Source organism: Glandiceps talaboti, chromosome 21, assembly GCF_964340395.1.
Source record: "Glandiceps talaboti chromosome 21, keGlaTala1.1, whole genome shotgun sequence".
Classification (NCBI taxonomy): Eukaryota; Metazoa; Hemichordata; class Enteropneusta; family Spengelidae; genus Glandiceps; species Glandiceps talaboti.
This window is the reverse complement of record NC_135569.1, coordinates 6,725,271-6,746,617: the sequence shown is the minus strand read 5'-3', so window position 1 is coordinate 6,746,617 and position 21,347 is coordinate 6,725,271. Positions and strand designations below refer to the sequence as shown.

Sequence of the window (21,347 nt, the reverse complement as noted above, 5' to 3'; positions counted from 1 at the left end):
GTATTCTAACAGAAACTGAACACAAATATATACATATACCTTGAAAGTCTAAAAGCACTTGGTACAGTTAAAATGATGTCGGTTTGGTGTTTCACTCATGGAACATGACATTTAATACACACCCTTAGACAACTTCTAATGCAAAAGAGACAGTTACATAGGTGCCAGGTACAGTGAGGATGTAGAAGTGGTCAAGTTGAAATGTTGATTATCAGTTAGAAAATAAACAATTGCAGCCATTAAAATCATAATGTCCATGTGTAGTGTTTTCCATTAGAAGCCTGTTTCTACTGCACTGTGAAAGAATAGCAATGCTTATCAGTGTTCAATGTGATTGAGCAAAGGATCCTGCGATGTTTATTGTGTCTCTGTTATTGTTAGTCTAGAGTTGAAATATGTCTATTTCTGTATCAAAAACGTAATGTCCTATGAGTGAAACACCAAGCCAACATCATTTTAGCTGTAAACTTAAAACAACTATTTCAGATTAGTTGAGAACAGCCAGTCCTAAAGTCCACAAGCACATGGAGATTGGTTGATAAGGCGAAAAATAAAAATAATTGTGTGTTTCCGATGACACGACCTCAGATATTAAATAGGGTAGGTAGATTCTATCTTTTGAATTGTTTTTGTTTTTGACAAACACTGCTTCAACACAAAACAAACAAAATGTTGGTCAGAATATCCCTTGGGGGAAAGAAAACAAATGTGCATGGACAAGAAGATAAACAATTTTTTATCTTTTTGTTTTAAATCTTTAAAAAAAAAACTGTTTAGGATCAAAGGCTTACACTAGGGTCGGTCAGGTTATCGATAACACACAGTTTCTTTTTATTTGCCCTGACAGACAAAGTTTTGCGAGCCTAGATAACAAGTTTTGATTGGTTGATATTAAATCAAATCTTGTGTCTAGATACACCTGGTAAACTTAAGTTTGTCAAAACTAACATTTTATAAAATGATGGAAGTCATATATTTAGTCTGCATTTTTTTTTTTTTTTACAGTTCACTGTAAATGTTTAGAGTCATTTTGTTAAAAAGTGTCACAAAATAAATGGTTAAAAGTCAAACCTGTGGTGCATACCACTAATTATTGTATCACAGGACATAACCCAATCTGATTAAAATCCGATGTAGAGTACACAGCGCAATTTCTTTTTGGCTGTTACGTTTACTGTTGTTTGTTCTTTTTGTGAGTGCTTGTTACGTACATCTGACACAATACCATAGGTATTGTGTCAGATGTATGTAATGTAATGAGCGCTAACAAAATAACAAACAACAGTAAACGTAACAGCCAAAAAGGCATCGCGCCATGTACTCTACATCGAATTTCAATCAGATTGGACATAACAGAACACATCTAAGCTTCTAAGAATAGCATCTTTGAAGTTGAAAACAACAAAAATTCACAAGAGTTTAAAAAAGGACTGGCATATCATCAACTTTAGCAAAAAGCTAGAAAAGGTTCACAATACATGACAGACATTGAAAATCTGGTGTGAGACAGCGCCCCCAGTGTCAAACTATGCATTTGTTTTGTTTTTCTAATTAAAGCGCACCCTCATTACAACTAACTTGTTTATCACCTAAAGCCATTTTTCAAATTCAACCTGAATAAGGTTCGGAAAATGTTTACACCAGAAAGAACTGACAAAATGTTCTACTATCATGATCACTCGTACCACAATGTAACAAAGTCAAGTATTGCGTAATATTTACACTTCTGAATCACCATGGTACATAATTTAGCAAAAAAGTTTGCAAAATGGACATTGTAAGGTTTTAATTGTGATAGGACCTGATGGTTGGTTGGTTGTAAATATAACATTTTGTCAAGGTTAAAAAACTTTATAGAATAAGTTAAAAGCTGAGTAACCTGTTTGTTTGTCACACTACATGCAACATCTGCAATTTGATTCTCGTGGGGTTTTGATTCTTTGTGTTGCACTTTCCTTACGTCTCCCACTACGCCAAGTACTTGAGCACTACACACATCCAAAAAAATTCTATTAATATTTGTTTGTTAAAAAAAACCCACAGTCTAATGGCTGATGTAAAATAAGAAAAGCAAAAAGCATGTTCAACATTAGAAAAATAATCAATCAATCAAAAATGATTTATAATGAACCAGACTTCAGAACCAAAGTACTTTTGAATGGCACCAATATAGCTTATAGTCACACAGACACAGACACACACAGAGACACACACAGACATACACAGACACACACACAGACACACACACACTAGCTGTAACAGAATCCTTGATGCAGCTCTAATATTTAGTTTAGCAGAACATCCTGAGTATGGCTATTATTGTCATTTGCTGTTAAGAACCTTGAAAACAGTAAACAAACAAACAAACAAACAAACAAACAAACATACATACATGCACGCATCTGCGCGTGCACACACGCACGCACACGCACACACACACACTCACACTCACATGTATGCATACATATATATACAAGGATTGATAGTACATACATACATATTACTTGCATGCATGTATACAGGCACACACACACTTACACACACACACACACACACACACACACACACACACATACACACACACACACACACACACACACACAGCTCACAGAATTGTACAAATTCTCAAGGAATCAAACTAAAGCAATATTCTATCAGATACAATAGGTAGCCGATTTCTTGGAAATCAAAATACGGAATACTGTCAGGATTAGATGAGGAAGGATAGCCATCATAAATATTTGTAGTACTCAGTCACCATTCACACTGGAACAGTTGCACACACACCTTCAATTTTCAGGATCTACCTCGGCAGGTATACACTTATTAAAGCATCAACCATATCAATGATAACTCTCTCTCTTTCTGACAAACCCTCACCCGATACAAAGCTAGACAACTCTCTGTCATTGCATATCCATATTTCATTTCTCACATTTGCCTTGTAAAAAAAGCTGCCAAGTACTAGAAGTACACACATATAGCTGCAAAAATGATGCCATCTTTTCACACTGAGGGTTAAATTATGTGATCATTACTGACAAAAATCACTATCAATATTGTTGTTGTTGCATTGTCATATGCCACATCATATTTCTACATTTAGTCTAAATCTCAATGCTCAATCTCTTCAATTGGGGTCTCCACTATTGTTTAATAATGTAGGATAAATCTATTTGAAACAAGTGCACAGACTTGTTTACGGGAGGGTGATTGACATTATTTCATTATCTTGCACACCCACTAGAATAAAAAGTGGCATCTTCTTTAAGCAATTTAAAAGGGGTGAATCTATTTTAAATAATTTAAAGGGATACCGGGTAGGCAGATTTCACTTGGAGGGGGTTGCTGACTCATGATCCTGCTCCAGATGACCGACTGCCTGTTGAAGACTTGACAGTGGTTTCTGTAGCAGCTAAGTAAGGTGACACCTTCTTCCTGGTTGGTGATAACCCTAGTCGTTTTTTCTCCGGTGACTGTTTTTTCTCCGATGACTGTTTTTTCTCCGGTGATTGTTTTTTCTCTGGTGATTGTGATCGGGTTCGTGGATTGGATTCTGTAGAGGCTAAGTAAGGGGAAACCTTCTTACGAGTTGGTGATATACCTGGTCGGGGATTGGCCATGCTGCGAGGTCTTGCACTACGAGTACTGGAGCTATCAGAGGCCTGGCTGCCCCCTCCACCACCACCTCCTGCACCATTGTAGAGAATTTTGAATCCCTTCAGTGACTTAAGGGGCATTATTGGTCTGTCTTTCCTGCTCTTCTCAAATATTTCAAGTGTCAAGTCTAAAATTGAAAAAAAGAAAAGAAATTAGCAACAAAGTCAAAACAGCATGTAAGAGAGAGAGAGGCACAGAGAGAGAGGGAGAGAGAGAGAGAGAGAGAGAGAGAGAGAGAGAGAGAGAGAGAGAGACACACACACACACACACAGAGGGATAGAGAGAGAGAGAGAGAGAGAGAGGAGAGAGAGAGAGAGAGAGAGAGAGAGAGAGAGAGAGAGAGAGACAGAGAGAGACAGAGACAGAGACAGAGAGAGAGAGAGAGAGACAGAGAGAGACAGAGACAGAGACAGAGAGAGAGAGAGAGAGAGACAGAGAGAGAGACAGAGAGACAGAGAGACAGAGAGAGAGCGCCACATAAAACATATAAACTTGGCTTATGCCCCTTTAACTCTCTGGGTGTTAAATTCGTTCACTATTGATGAATAAAAACACTGTCAAAGAAATGTCCAACTGTTGCAAGATTTGATAGAAATTATCAAAAAATGTCCATCATATCAGTTTTGTAGACCAAATGATTTATGTAGATCATCATACACAAGCACTTCAAAGTTTTGAGCTTTCAAATAGTCTTGGTCAGCAATCATCATTAGAATGACAAATTAAATCATTACATCTGACCACCAGGCAGTGTGCCCTCCAATGACAGCCAACTTTTTTGTTGTTGTCAGTCAACACGATTAAAACTGGGTTTTGTTGTGAGTCACCACATAGTATTAGAGAGAGGGAAACACCAAATTTTGGTGTGTCACTAGACATTGTGTGCATCAGTGGCATGTCAAATTGGCTTGGAGGGCACACTGACCATGACTTAGAGGGAACACTGGTCACCGCATAGTAAGAGATAGGGAAACATCAAATTTTGGTGTCTCACTACAAATTGTGTGTGTCAGTGGCACATCAGTGGGCACACTGCCACTAGGTGGCGGTATAATCATATAAGTTCGGTAGGTGATAAAAATTAGCTTTGATCTTACCTAATGTTTCTTCTATGACACCAGGAATGACTTCCTTGAGAGCTTCACAGTTTACATGTAGGGCAGGATTGACATTGATTTCCAAGACCCATACTTTCATATCAGTATCCACCAAGAAATCAAAGCCATACAGATCAAAGAAACCAAGACGACATTCCAATTTATTCCGGACGGACATGAAACATTGTGTCATTATTTGTGTAATACGTTTCTACAGACAGAAAAGAGACATTACATTTTGAGTTGATCAACCAACCAACATGTATAAATATCTGGGGCTGCTAGGAAAAAATGCAGTCTGATTAAATTCTGACGTGGTGAAAGCGGCTAGATGCCTTTATTTACCTCTAAATGTACATCATTGTGTGTCGCTTGTTTTGTTTCGAGTGATTACTGCCGTCCCACATCTGAACCTGTGTAGTAGACAATCGCGTTTGAATCTCGCACGTTTGATTGGCCAATCAGTATGAGCGTTACGTTGGCTGCTGCACACGCTGGAGAAATTGAAGTGTGCTGATTGGTTGTGAAAACCTTACAATATTGTCGACATTCAATGGGATTGTCTATTACATGGGTTCAGATGTGGGAGGCGGCGATCACTCGGAACAAAACAAACAACACAAAACGATGGAAATAGAGGTAAATAAAGACATCTAGCCGCTTTCACCACATCAGATTTTAATCAGATTGGGAGAAAATGGTACACTCTAACATATTACATTGTATCATGTTTGTCAAACTTACATAGTATCTTTGGTTACTTTTAAGAAAAAATCACATTCCAGAGAGAAACAATGTCATTTCAGCCTATAACAGTACAGTCTGCATAAATTGTTTGTCTACTTCTGAATCCCATAATTGTCTTCATTTACTTCTTTTACACCTCACCAACTGTTAGGGAAGTATTGTGACCAATGAGTATCTTATCTTTGGGTCGAAGTAATTAAAAAAAATAAAAAATAAAATAAAAAAAAATCCCGACCTACCTACCCTATTTTCTGAAGTCATGTTATCAAACAAAACATTTTTTTTTTTAAATTTTACCTTATCTATCCTTGAATCAATGGCATAATATAGTAGAGATGAAACACAAAATAACGCTTCAAAAGAAAATCTGAACAATATCATAACTTAAAACTTACAGTGAAAAAACCGTAGACCCAATTCTCTGGTAGTCCTTTTTCCTCAGCAAGTTCTGTGTTAACATAGTCATTAAACTTATCCATAGTCCAGGCAGTGTCTTCCTTCATGGCTTCATAGTTTGGGTCTTTCTTTTGAACATACTATGAAAACATACGAATAAAATACTCAATTACTATGGCAACACAAACATAAATATTTGGGTAAGTTACTATGACAACACAAAAATAAAATACTCACTTACTATGGCAACACAAGTGTATATACTTGGGTTAGTTACTATGGCAACATAAAAATAAAATACTCAATTACTATGGCAACACAAACATATATACTTGGGTAAGTTACTATGACAACACAAAAATAAAATACTCAATTACTATGGCAACACAAACATACTTGGGCTACTATGGAAACACAAAAATAAAACATGCAATTACTATGGCAATACAGACATACTTGGGTAAGATACTATGACAACAGAAAAATGAAATAATTACTATGGCAACACAAACATAAACTTGGGTTACTATAGAAACACAAAAATAAAATATTCAATTACTTTGCCAACACACACATATACTTGGGTAAGTTACTATGACAACACAAAAATAAAATAGTCCACTACTATGGCAACACAGACTTGTCAATCATGAGACAACCTACCTGATTGGTTAGATGTCTTGTCAAATCTTTGCTGTCATGGTCATATTCATGGCATGCCAGTCGGAGGTAGCCTTTATGATAGAACACCATAAATGGATTGGTACAACCTATTAGCATGTAAGCTCTCACATCAAACTTCTTTCCATTCAACAATAGTGGGTTTGGAACGTACCTGTCAATATTGTAACATGAAAATAGCAGTGTCAATAGCATATTCTGATTACCCATCAGTCATTTCTGAAAGTACTGCCACAAGAGGGCACCCCACAAGAAAAAAGGGTGTCTAAAAGTACATTAACGTTAACAAAATGTGGCTAAAACAGGAAATTCCTAAACTGTAAACATGTCATCAGAAACAAAGTTTACAGATAATGCAATTAACTTTTGGCATGGAAGATTTGGAAATAATGTTTTTTTTTTCAAAAAGGACGCCACAGTACTTGACTTTCATGGCCTTCAAGTCTGTGCCAACAGCTGCTGTTGAATAGTGCTCTCTAGTGGCCAAACTATACAAAATCTTTTGTCTTTCCACGGAATCATGTTCCAAAACTTATGGTAGCTCCAGCATTGGATATTTTCCCTCCAAATCATTTGACTAGAAATTCACATTTTGCAATAAGTTTTTCACACATCTAGATATATTTTTCTACTAAAAATAGAGAAATACTCCTTACTAATCTATCAACATCAAAACCAGTACTCAAAATTTTTCAAATTTTCTAAAAGTGAAAAAAGTTCACATGAAAATGATATCTCAAAAATATATCTAAAAAATTATATTAAAAAAAAAAAAAAAAAAAAAAAAATTACCTTATATTAAAAAATGATATCTGTCGATCTGTCAGATACTGAAGAGATTACAAACTCTAACCTTTGTATAAGTCGCTGCATAGGGGGAAGTCTGGATTTTTTCCTCCTTTGTTGGGCAGGTACTGGATTAGGTTGCTCCTGTTCATCACTTGGTCCATACTTCTTCTTCAATTCAGTTACATCTGTCACCAAGTAGATACCCTTACCCTGGTTGAGACCTGTTGGTTTGCATATCCATGTCTCGCCCTCTGAAATAACAAATTACAAAATTAAGACTCAGTTACAATAACCATGCCAGTGGAAATTAAAACGAAACCTCTTTCAGACAAAAACAGCAATCTATAATGATGGCATAGTAATTGAAAAGTCCAGTCAGACTTATTTCTACCTCTAGTACACTTGTATTGATTACTGCTATCAACTTTAAAGGAAAAGTCCAGTCACACTTATTTCTGCTTGTAGACACCCATCTGTCACTTATTGCCACATAAACCATGAGGTGAAGTGTGCCCTCTAATGATGGACAATTTTTGTTGTGTCAAAATGATAAAAATTGGCATTTCTTGTAAGTCATCATATAGTAAGAGATAGGGGAATACCAAAGTTTGGTGTGTCACAAGAAATTGTGTTCGCCAGTGGTGAATAAAGTTGGCTGAGAGGGCACACTGCATGGCGGGTAATATGACATCTACTAGTGCCCGAATAAGGCAAGGCAATATGTTTTATAACACATCACATTCTCAGGCACATATTCTTTCCACTGTCTAAACAAATCCCCAATAAGACTTACGTACTACATGAATAGTGCCCTAGGGAAAATAAAATGCAACTAGTTCCCCTATATGCAAATTGAGGTCACTTGAGGTCAACAGTCAACATGATGTGATCTAAGCCAACCACAGTATGAAAAATATATATAAAAGTAAATATTTACCTTTGAAAGTCTCAAAGAAAATATCTCTATCAGTCTTGTAATCTAAAATGTACGTTTCGGGAACAAAGTCATCAAGCTTCAGCATCCTAGGGGGTTTGGCACCACCCTTCTTGACACGCTCCATGACCCTTTCATACTCCCTAAGGCTGGTGATTAAACCAGTCTTGGTTGCTAGGAGACTGCTGTTAGGTATTCTGTTGACAAGTTGTTCACCTGAAAGTGAGAAGACAGCTGTTACAAAATGGATGGCGATGGACTCTGATATTTCATGGTTCAAAATTCTCATTTCTCATAATCTTGAATTTAAAATGTACCACTAGGCAGTTATGTTTTTCTTTCTAAGAATTCAGAGGTTCAGAATTAAAGGCGGCATAAGCTGAGTTTATACATATTTGGGCATAGTTTATACATATTTGGGTGTAGTTTATCCATATTTGGGCATAGTTTATACATATTTGGGCATATAGTTTATACATATTTGGGTGTAATTTATCCATATTTGGGCATAGTTTATACATATTTGGGCATAGTTTCTACATATTTGGGTGTAGTTTATCCATATTTGGGCATAGTTTACACATATTTGGGCATAGTTTATACATATTTGGGCATAGTTTATACATATTTGGGTGTAGTTTATCCATATTTGGGCATAGTTTCTACATATTTGGGCATAGTTTCTACATATTTGGGTGTAGTTTATCCATATTTGGGCATAGTTTTTGCTGCATATTTAAAAGGTACTCGCAGTATTCTACTTACTGATGTATACTTAACCATCACTTGCAACTGACTGATCTCAAACCTGGTATTAAGATATAACCCATAAATGATCTGATGATGTAATTTATCATACATATCAAAAAATGTTCAGGAAATGCAATCAACTGTTCTAACACTGTCAGAAGACAATCATAATATTATACATTCATTCATCACCATTAGCATTATACTAGAATAGTTTATAAGAGGTTTTATGCATTGATGTTTTCACCTGAGTAAAGAGTTTCATCCTAGCCTGTGACACTTTAAACTGCACCTTGCAATTTTAAATCACACCATGTAAATAATAAGTCTTAAAGATTTGCTGTTACTTTGTTCATGAACTCCAAGCCCTACATTCAAGTTAAAGGGGAACACCACTCTACGAAAAACAAGTATTTTCTTAAACTTTTGCAACAGCATACCACTAATGTATAAATTCAAGAAAATCATTCAAAGAGGAACTAAGAAATCACATCGTATCTAAGACCTAAGGGCTTGTTTGTTTTGTATGTAACTTAGTGTATATATTTCTTACAGTTTTTTTCAGATATGTTTTTGTTTTATTTTATTTTCTGTTTTGTAGTTTATATGTTGTGTGTCTGGGCCATTGGATTAAGACTAGTTCCACTGAACTATTTCCATGGCCCTCACCAGGGAAGGTGACCATGCAATAATAAATTATGTTTTTGTGATGTACACTTTCCCAGTCATCCTTTTTGGTGAAATAAAATGAATTATTATTATTATTATTATTAGAATAATAAAGATGAAATAAAGCTTATGAGATGTGAAATCATGAAATGATTCTCCACGATCCAAAGTTTATGAAAATACCTCTATTACCTGGAGTGGTGTTCTCCTTTAAAGTGGCCATATAACAAAATGGTGGGAACTTATTTTGGATTTTTTTATAGATAAGATAACCTATCTACATTTTTCTACTTGGAAATACAATACAAAAGAACATACATCAAGTCCATGCTTATAACTTGAAAGAAATTGCAAAAGCTAAAAAAGATAACGTTTGTTATTTTACATACAATAACAAACATTTTACACATCTGTCAATGTTTTGCAATTTATTGAGTTACAAACAAGGAGTTCTTTCACATTGCATATCCAAGTAGAAATATCATGTCAATCGGTCCAGTGGTTTTTACTTTAAGTTGTTTACACACACACACACACACACACACACACACACACAGACACATACACACACACACACACACACACACACAACACAGAGAGATACACACACACATAGACACAGACACAGACACACACACATCCACACAGACAGACACACACAGACAGACAGACATACAGACAGACAGACAGAGACAGACACTTTGCCTTATCAGTTCAGTTGTGCTAAAAATATAGTAGAGTTGTTTTATTAATTGAAATTCCCAATAAATTACAAATTTTCATCCATATGGCCACTTTAAACAAATAATTTAATGGGATTTGTTGAATTACGACAAAAAATGCTTTTTTCCCCCTTATCTGCACTATTCTCTTTAAATATGACAGCCATCAATAACAGAAAGGTTTTCCATCGTGACATTTTCAATATCTGATTTTTTTTCTTCCCCTGCAATGCGTTGGCTGTTATTATTGATGAGATCTACTGAGTTTCTGATTATATCTATATCCTCTCATCTGTGACCTTTGAACCCTTTTTTTTTCTTTTTTGATGTTGACATGATTCAGATGCTAAGAACATATTAATGCTTTTCAATATTTCATATCTGAGAAAATTAATCATCGTTGCCTCATTCTCGACCGAAGACAATCTGATTAAAATGCAATGTAGTGGACGGATATTTATTCACTATTTACATTTACCTCTGTGGTTTGCTTGAATATTGTCCTATGTATCATGTTCACATTTTGCTTTTGGTCACCACCCCTACATCTGACTATTAAACTCCCATTTCAACTTTAAAACTACTATGGTAATCATGCAGATGTAGGAAGGAGGTGCACACTCTTGAAATATCAGAAAGCAACGATGATAAGCAAAGGAAACAGCAGTAAATATAGAAATTAAGCCACAATTTTACTAAATCATAAAATATCAAAGGTATACAACGTCAATGTGGTATTATTACCCAATTAGAACGTGTCTTTCATTAGGCTTATATCAAGGATGAAGATTGAATACATGTTGGGTTCTGATTGGCTAATTATGTCTTACAATGTTTAGTCACTGCTTTATTGCCCAATTAGAACATGACTTTCATTTGGCTTGTGTCACAGCTGAAGTATGAATTGATTTCATATTGCTTCCGATTGGCTAATTCCATCATAGTCTGGTTGATTAGTACTCTATTACCCAATTAGAATGTGTTTTTCTTTGGGCTTGATTCTAAGATGAAGAATGCATGTCACAATCTCCTTTCAATAGGTTATAGTAATTATGCTATGCAATGATTAGGTAATATATTTTATGTTCAACTGTAAAATATCTTACCCACAACTCTCCCTGATTGGTATGCTTGGAGGTTCCTTATTTTACAAATTTTTAAGTTTAGCATATTATGTAACAAAAGTACACTAATATGGTAGCAATCAAAATAGAGTTCTGGATATTGTTACAGTATAAAAATGTACTAACAACTGAATTTTTTTTTTTTTTATTTGCCAAAAGTTGAAAAGAAAACCAAAATGACATATCAAGTGGGGGAAAATTTAAAGGAATTAGTTAAGTATGATACAATGGCAATGAAAGGTAAAAAAAACCAAAAAACTTTTAACTCCTGGCATGTACTTTGAATAAAACATTTTTCAATGTCAAAGTATCACCGACTTGGGTAGTCAGTTTGTATGAAGAATTTTAATATGTAAATTTCTTTTGTTATACTTAGTCAGTGTAATCTACATCTTTGACAGAGTCATAACAGGTGCATATATCTTCCTTAGTTTCGTTCAAATATTCTGCATGTGGCTTTCACGAAAATCTGTTGACAAATTTCTAAACTTGCTATCTCCTTCTAGATTAAATCATTGATACCAGAACTGATGAAAATGGGTATTCAGAAACTCATCAGTGGCAATTCTATTTTTCGCGAATGTCAGAAATGTTTTACAAAACCCTTTACACAGGTGAGATTTGTCTGAATTCAAGGAGTTATCTGACAGTACAAATCAGAGAGAGTTGTGGGTAAAATATTGTACAGTTCCCCTAGTTGCAGTATGTATTTTATATACTTTATAACAAGTTCAAGATGTGGTAAAATGTCATGTTTAATTTATGCGTCACACTGATTACTAGACAATGAGTTATTGGCCAATTAGAGCAGGTCTTTCATTAACTTTAGCATCACTGTATACCTTTAGATTTCAATTGGCTGATCATGTCCTACACAAACTAGACAGTGAATTATTGGCCAATTAGAACAGGTCTTTCATTGGGCTCATCATAACATAGAATGGAAAACTGGCATTCTATTTATCAAACAGAGGCAATGGAAAAAAAAACTGCAACGTGAGAATTATTAATCTTTACAAAAGGATTTTATCAGAATCCCAACATATTGTAACAGGAAGGGGTTATCCAATTGTGACATGTCAAGCTGTAGAAAATTTGATGTAAAATACATGAAATCTTTTGTTATGGAAATGACCATCAGGTGTGGTTGTGTCTCGTCAGTGACAAGATAACAACCATCTTCAGATTTCATCTCATCAAATCCACCTTATTACCGACATGGTATTGTCTGGATTTCATGCAAGCTACGAAAGCCAACAATGGCGATTGCAAATTGCTCTTTTTTTTTTCTACAGTCAAACTCAAAAGTATGCAGAGACCCTGCTTCTACCTTATTTTCTCTACAGTCAAACTAAATAGCAGTCATGTACAATGTACCATGCATATCAGCTTCTACGAAGTCATTTAAACTCACACGACTTTCAACCTACGCAGAGACCCTGTTTCTAACTTTCTTTTACAGTCAAACTATTCCTGCAGTATGTATAAGAGTCTCCCAGCTCACGTGTCGCTGTAAGTTAAGTACAACGTCAGGATGTCTGCTCCTGACAATGATTTCCACAATCCATTAAAGATCCCGGAAGAAACTGACAAGAAAGATACCGGTATATACAAGACGTAATCCGAAACCAAATTCCCTGAAAAATACCTTATTTGTTCCTTCTTCTATCTAATACATGACACGGCATTACTTTTTTTATAATGTAAATGTCAGACACAGTGGGATATTTCTATTTTCAGATATTCTATAGACTGATCTTATCATTTTTTTCCCAATTAGTATTTGCTACATTTGTCACGGAATCATTTCGATAGTTCACGAGATGAGTGATCATTCATGTCGCTGATATCTCTTAGCAGACATGACTGATGATCACCCACTTCTTGATCAAAAAACAAACCATGTTATCTCGAAAACCTGTAATCTCATCCAACCCATCTATTCTTTACTTTTATCCAAGTTATCATCAATCGTTTCAAAAAATAAAGCTATTTAATCCATCGATCAACTATTTTATCCAAAGATATTTACTTTTTTGTCTTTTTTTTTAACTTCAGAGTTTAATATTTATGGATGTATGCAACAAGATTTTCAATAATAACATGAATAATTGTCATAAAAACTCTTTTTAAGGTCAGGGTTTTAAACTGAGTTTTTTATGTTAATGTTATTTCAACACAGAAAAGATTTACAATTATAATAATAAGTAAAATATAACTGATAATATTTGTATTTCTTGCAAAATTCTGGTACCTTTATTCTGCGTAACATTTTGACGTATGTTTTCTTTGCCGTGAAAAAACGATCTGAAGTGACAAAGATACAGTCAGTGCGATAAGGAGAAGACTTTTTGGCACCTCCAAACTCAGTTCTAATTCTCTGTTGATTTCATTAAGCGCTTTCCCACTTTGCACTCAAATCGCTTTACAATTATTACTCCTAGCTAGGATCTATAGCAGCACAATGTCCCTTTAAATTTCAACTCCCTGGGGAGCATACAATCCATTGCAGCCTCTATACACGCATAGGATTAAATCCTTCACATTGCAACCTCTGTCCTACCAGTTCCCTAATTATACAGCTGGGTGGACTGAGGCACAATCGTGGTTCAAATCTTGCCCAAGGACTTTAGCCATTCAGAAACAAACGGCAGTGACAGGGCTTGAACCTGCAATGTGCACATTCCAAGCTGGCCATTCTAACCATTCGCCCATCATGACGCCACAAAATAATAAAACAATGTTCTGATCAGCAGCATTCCTAGACAAATGTTGCAGTAGTTGCATTGTTAACATTACATGTACTATGAGTTAATGGCAACCATGAAAGTGCTGTACATTGAATTTACCTATGAAGGACATCAGATTTTATTTTTCAAAACGGTCGAATTCTAGAAAATAAATATTTTAAAAATATTGCAGTCATTTTGTTCAATTAATTCAAACTCATTCCGAGTTAACATCAAGCAAAATTGGGGTTATAATACAAGAAAGAACTTCAAAGCCTGTTTGGAATCCAATATGCAATACATCAAACAGTGAAATATGTACATATTAAATTTATTTGTTATTTGTAAAGGGGGAAATGTATGCTATAAACAGAATGAAACAAAACTGTTACATTGAATTTGTACTTGCCTGTAAATCCTCATCCAACTCCAACTTATATACATACATCAAACACAAATTTTGTTCTATTGACACATGTAATGGGGAAATATGTACTAAGTCTATACTGAGACAGTGCTGTTACAGGCCTGTCAACAAGAAAGAGTGCTGTTGTAGGATGGTTCACTGTGACAGTGCTGTTACAGGACTATTGACATAATGACAGTGCTGTTACAGGACTGTTGTGTTCATAGAATGAGCAGTGCTGTTACAGGCCTGTTGATATGAACCAGTGCTGTTTCAGGACTGTTGACAGAATGAGACTGCAGTGTTACAGGACTGCTGACAGTGCTGTTACAGGGCTGTAGACAGAGACAGTGCTGTTACAGACCTGTTGACAGAATGAGACAGTGCTGGTACAGGACTGTTGACAGTGCTGTTACAGGGCTGTAGACAGAGACAGTGCTCTTACAGGACTATTGGTAGACACTACATTGAGACATTGTGACAGCCATTCTACGGAGGAATTGTTCATCTTCACACCAACCTGATCTGAATGACTTGTAGTTGACATTGCATCTTAGTTCCACCCATCGCAATTTGTAGTCGTCACTTGTCTTATCTCGTATCCTATGCCAGCCCTTGGCCAACAATGGCTTTTCAATTCTGACAAAACAAACATCCAATCAAAATCAATCCCAAAGTTGTCAATCACTTGGGATATACCATTATGTCACAGGGATGATGTTACATTCTATTCGGTTTTCACGAATGCAACATTTTTTTTTGGCATGATGGTTTGGTTAGTGTATGCTTTTTTAAGGGAAGGGGTGGGGGTGGATGGGGAGCTGGGAGAAATACACAAAGATGAAAGCTGTGTTTAACATATACACTCATTTTGGCATGCAGATGGGGGACATACCTGTTTTGAAAGTGGAATAGTCTATATGACTTTTAAGCTCCACCCATTTCAGCTTGTAACCATGACTAGATCTATCATAGATGCGCTGCCAGCCTTTAGCTAATAGGGGTTCAGCAACTCTAGGAGGTAGAGAGAACACAGAGCGAAAAAAAAACACAATGACAGACAGTGCTACTACAATAAGAGACAATCTTACTACTTCACTCCTTCCCTGCCAGACATTAGCAAACAGCCCAAACTCATTTTGAACAATTTTTATCAAAACTTTGACATTTATATCCCTTTGACAGCAAAGTTCTTGACTAAATACATTGATAAACCTCATTTTTTTCATTTGAATCTAAAATGAAGATGAGAGCCGCCAAAATTTCACAAAAAACAAAAAAATGTTTCACTTAGTGTTGGCAATCATTTTTAACAACAAATATCTTGAAAAAGTAAATTCAATTTCATAAACCATATTTCTGTCATTTCAATCCAAAATGAAAGTGAAATTTGCAAAAAAATTCACAAAAAACTAAGAATTTTTATTCACTTAGTTCTTGGCAGGAAAGTGGTTGATACTGAAGGGGATTGACTACAAGCAATAGCTATGATGAGATAGTCTTGGTTACCCAGAATCTCACTACTGGGGCTCTCTACTATAAGACCAAACAGACGACAGTCTGGGGAAACAAAATCCATAGTTGTTTGCATCGGATCTCTTTCTGAGAACAGTGCATGCTGGGGAATACTTCACATCCACATTGCAGGCTGAACGATCTTGGTACCTTCGTAACAGGTTATCATGTCTCAAGTGACTAATACATCTTAATTCCAACAAACAGGCCTCGTAAACCCATTTTTCATGAATTGAAAGAAATGTATTGTCTGACTTCCAGTGTGGGCGACTTTGGATCATGTTTCTCTAGATTCTCACCTAGGGGGTTTCGTAGTAGTGCCCCCTGTGGCGAGAGTCTGGATAACCAAGACTACTACACTCAGCTGGAAGGGAAATTAATTCACTACATTTAATTTTGACAAAATAAAATAAACAGCAAAGTGAACGGAAAGGAACTTTATCAAAAAATTATACAACACGTCTTACACTTCTATTCTGTAAGTTTTGCATAACTTTTCTTTCGTAACTATTTTTTGTGCTATTTTTAATATAATCAATAATATGTGAGGTATGCTATGGTGAATTTTAGTTTCTAACTTTACAGCAACTAAAGAATTGGTCGGTGAATTTAGACTTTAATGAGCTGTGTAAGAGTTCAAATGCACTGGAGATAGTAAATCAGTTGTGAGAGGCGAAAGATATCAGATGTAGTACCTGGCCTTGATATCTACCTTAGTTTATAATTGAACAAACGAACAAACAAACAAATAAAACATAGGATAGGTGTCACTTGCTACTATGACAACAATCAAGGTATAATTGAGGTCACAAACAAATAAACAAAGCAAAGGTTTCACTGGTTGCTATGACAACAATTGAGGTATAATTGAGGTAACAAACAAAGTATTGATTTCACTGGTTGCTATGACAACAGCAAAGCATATGTTTGGATATATTGAATAATGAAAGGTAAGGACGGATGGGTTAAAAGTCTAAAAACAAATTTGATATAAAAGTGACAAAATGTAAAAAGCAAGTATTGATGCGAAACATTGATAAAAATTGTTTGGAACTGTTAAAGCTGTACACAATGTGTTTCCAAAGTATATATCATGTTGTGCTGATATTGATAGGTGATATACTGTTGTGAACCTAGCTGAACATTTCAACACAGTGATTAAATTATGTCATGTTATTTGTACATTGGGCTTAAATTCTTGTATTGTTCTGTATTGTATTGAATTGTATTGTAATGTAGTTTATTGAGCTGCATTGTATTGAATTGAATTGTATGTATTGTATTGTATATTTTTATCATATTGTATTGTATTGTATTGTATTGTATTGTATTATGTTGAATTGTATTGAGTATTACTCAGTACAGTAATTTACTGTATTGCAAGTGAATTGTATTGTCATTTAATGTATTGTACTGTTGAGTGATATACTAAGTAATAAAATAAAAATTGGTATTGTATTGTGTTGTTATATTGTACTATACATGTATTGTATTGCATTGTATTGTATTGTATTGTATTGTAATAATATTTTATTAAATAGTAAACAAAGTTTTTTTAAAACTATTTGCAAACCCAGCTATAAAATACTTACAATGAGACACCATTACCACCACCAATGTAGAAAGCTGGTCCAGATTCTTTGTTACGTCCACCTCTAGCTGTACTTGTGTTTTGATTGGGTTCACCATTAGGTTGGTCACTTTGGTCACCTCCACTAGATGACCGATTGCCACCTGAAGTACGATTACCTTGTCCTGAGTTGCCAGTAGTAGAACTTGAATTCACTGAACTCTTTTTACTGCCTACAATTATAGATAATATAAAGAAGGATGATGTTATTTTACCTGTGTACATGAATTTTTTAATTTTTTTAGTTTGTATGTATGTATGTATGTATGTATGTATGTATGTGTGTGTGTGTGTGTGTGTGTGTGTGTGTGTGTGTGCATGCGTGCGTGCGTGCATGCATGCATGCATGCATGTATGTATGTATGTATGTATGTAATATGTATGTATGTATGAATGTATGTATGTATGTATGTATGTATGTATGTACTATGTATGTATGTATGTATGTATGTATGTACATGTATGTATGTATGTATGTATGTATGTATACATGTATGTACATGTATGTATATAAAGTGTGTGTGTGTGTGTGTGTGTGTGTGTGTGTGTGTGTGCATGTATATTGTAAGCAGAACTAGAGTTTAATTATCAAACCATTTTTTACAGCATGCCAAATAAATAGAGAAAGACAAGACACAGGGGAACGGAGAATATTACAAATCTGTTATTACTCATCAAATGTAATGTATTTTATGATTGTCAGCCATGGTGTGACCTTTATTGAATAGTGGATTACTTCCTACAGATAGCCGTCAACATCTCATGTGTATAATGATAATGAGAAAGTCATCGATGGTGGCACCTTGAGGGCACTAATAGCCTTATCATTGAATTCACTGTCTATTTTTCAAATTATAGTTTAACTCCCTTGGCATACAACTGTCAATGTTGTTGCATATTGAACATTGATCAGTAAGGTGTGTAGGAAAGTAGCTACACACAAACACACACACACACACACACACACACACACACACACACACACACACACACACACACACACACACAAATTTGGACTTGATAATATATGGCTCTAGTTAATTTTACACCAGTTGCAGATAAACCTGGAAAGACCCCTGAACCTGCTTAATGGATATATAAGGAATTTTTAAAAACAAAGTCCTGTAAAAAGTAGCTTGGCAAGAAATCGCAGAGTAACCGTTTGATTTTGCTGGCTACATCAGGCAATCATGACGATACTGACTCCCATGATGCAATAGCTGATAGCAAATATACCTATAAAAGGCAAGATCAATTTGATGTTTCTCTGAAATTGTAATATTATAGGTGATGAAACATGATGAAATGATTTTCCAGAACCCATAGTTTATGAAAATATCTAATAATTCCCTGGAGTGATGTCTCCTTTAGCTGACTTTCACTTGCAAAAGGTCGACTTAAAGAAGGCTTCATCTACATGTACATGTACGGTGTCGCCATCTATTGATAAATTTACTACAGCTTGTTAACCAATATATGAGAAAGCTTGCTGCTGAGGGTTAGCCGCTGAGTTCACATATCAATCTATTACATACAGCTCATTAACTTGGCGAGGCTAGCCAACTACCGGGTCTACACATCCAAGATGTCTATACATCAGTTTATAAAATTACTAGGAACAGCTTGTTTAACCGCAGACAAATAAAAAACTCTTACTTATCTGCGGTTTAACCGACATACGCAGGGGAAAAGATAACTACTACAGGGTCTTGCGCATGTACGAAGTCTCTATACACCAGTTTATAAAATTACTAGAACAGCTTGTTAACTGACATACACATGGCAAAGGTTGTATGCATGTGAAAAAATCATATTATACAAACGTACTGTCTCCCAGACACACACAATGATTAACATTTGACATTTGAAACACAGAAATATGTCATATCCACTCAAACTCTGATGGATGGCCTCAAACTACAATTTATAGAATTAGATATTACCTGCAGATTTCATAACCAACTCACATTTTCACAAATTCGTATTTCCATAATGTTTTTTTTTAAATTAAAAATACAAGTCATGTTGTCCCAAATCAATTTTTTATTCATAGAAACAATTCCTGTCTTTCAAATTTGAATTTTTTATTTCAAATTACATCATTGGACCATAGTTGATTGGGGTTACTATGTGCATACACTGTAGTAGAAATTTGTTCAGAATTATACCAGAGAAATGAAGCTGTAGTGTATAACCCCTGTAGTTGCATTAATTTCACATTTTCTGTGAAGAACAAATTACTTACATGCAACACCAAAGTAAAACGTTTTTTGTATGTACCACAATCATTTATATCATCCATATCAAGTGTAAAAGTATACTGTTTCATTTTCTATCACTGAGAAAAATGGTGCATTACAACGGAACACTCTACGCCCCAAAAAATGCAAAAATAAAGATCATAATATTTTGCTAAGATTTGTTGAGCAACAAATGATTTTACAATTTCTACAGATTGTAGGAAATTCTGTTTTTGTTTATCAAATGAAAATAATTTTGGAGTTTTTGTGACATCCGTAGCAACCATGGTAACACATATCGATGGGTAATAATGAGGAGAATTCAAATGATTTCCAAATCATTGAAAGTACAAATTCCAAACTCATGGAAAGTCTTAATAATTTCCATAATTCACGGAAAGTCCAAATGATTTAGAAAATCATGGAATGATTAAATGATTTCCATCCCAGAAAAAGTGTAAAGATTTTCAAAATTTAAATCTACATATCCTCAATACGATTACAAATTTCATCCCCTTTCTTCCAATTTAATTATGGCTTTTATTCCTTCTTTTTCCTTCATCAAATAAGTGCATTCCATGGAAGTGAAGCCAGGGATGAACACTTTTTTACTCATCTCCGAGGAAATTTGATTTCTCGTAAAATTGGATAAAGGAAGCGTTCCGGGGAAATCTAATTTGACATTTCATTGGTTGAACCTCAAGGTCTGGAAGGCAACGAGCAGAGTAGGTGTACTGTATATCGTCATGAGGATTGCTACTAAATTGATATAAGTGATGTTGAGTGGTTTTTTTTCTTTTCCAACAAAACAGTGAGTTTTATTTCTCCTCCTTCTGTTTCGAGACTTACACCTGATAGTTCCACTGATGATGCGGTTGCTAAGGTGGTTGAACCCTAGTAACAGAGAAACCTTTTACATTTAGACAATATCTTGATGTTAGTGGGGAAAATGCACAGGATAAAATGTCTGGCAAACCATGACAAATGTCTAGAGATGGTGTAGTAAAGATGGTGGGAAACATATGATAAATGTCTGTGGATGGTGGGTACCAACCTATGATAATAAATGTCTGTGGATGGTGGGCAACCTATATAAATGTCTGTGGATGGTGGGTAACCTATGATAAATGTCTGTGGATGGTGGGTAACCTATGATAAATGTCTGTGGATGGTGGGTAACCTATGATAAATGTCTGTGGATGGTGGGCAACCTATGATAAATGTCTGTGGATGGTGGGTAACCTATGATAAATGTCT

The 21,347-nt window shown here is 35.2% G+C and overlaps 1 protein-coding gene across 1 annotated transcript in view; it reads right to left on the bottom strand.

Annotated features, from left to right (window-relative positions):
• Positions 1–3,292: 3,292 nt before the first annotated feature.
• LOC144451779 (uncharacterized) overlaps positions 3,293–21,347 on the bottom strand; it is a 118,707-nt gene continuing 100,652 nt past the window's right edge. Inside the window, exons 7-14 of the mRNA XM_078142682.1 lie at positions 17,813–18,023; positions 15,226–15,344; positions 8,309–8,521; positions 7,436–7,622; positions 6,565–6,736; positions 5,901–6,041; positions 4,759–4,969; positions 3,293–3,787 (exon numbers count right to left, since the gene is read on the bottom strand). Coding sequence (XP_077998808.1) covers positions 3,354–3,787; positions 4,759–4,969; positions 5,901–6,041; positions 6,565–6,736; positions 7,436–7,622; positions 8,309–8,521; positions 15,226–15,344; positions 17,813–18,023 — 1,688 coding nt within the window. The 3' untranslated portion in view covers positions 3,293–3,353. The remainder of the gene's footprint in view (positions 3,788–4,758; positions 4,970–5,900; positions 6,042–6,564; positions 6,737–7,435; positions 7,623–8,308; positions 8,522–15,225; positions 15,345–17,812; positions 18,024–21,347) is intronic.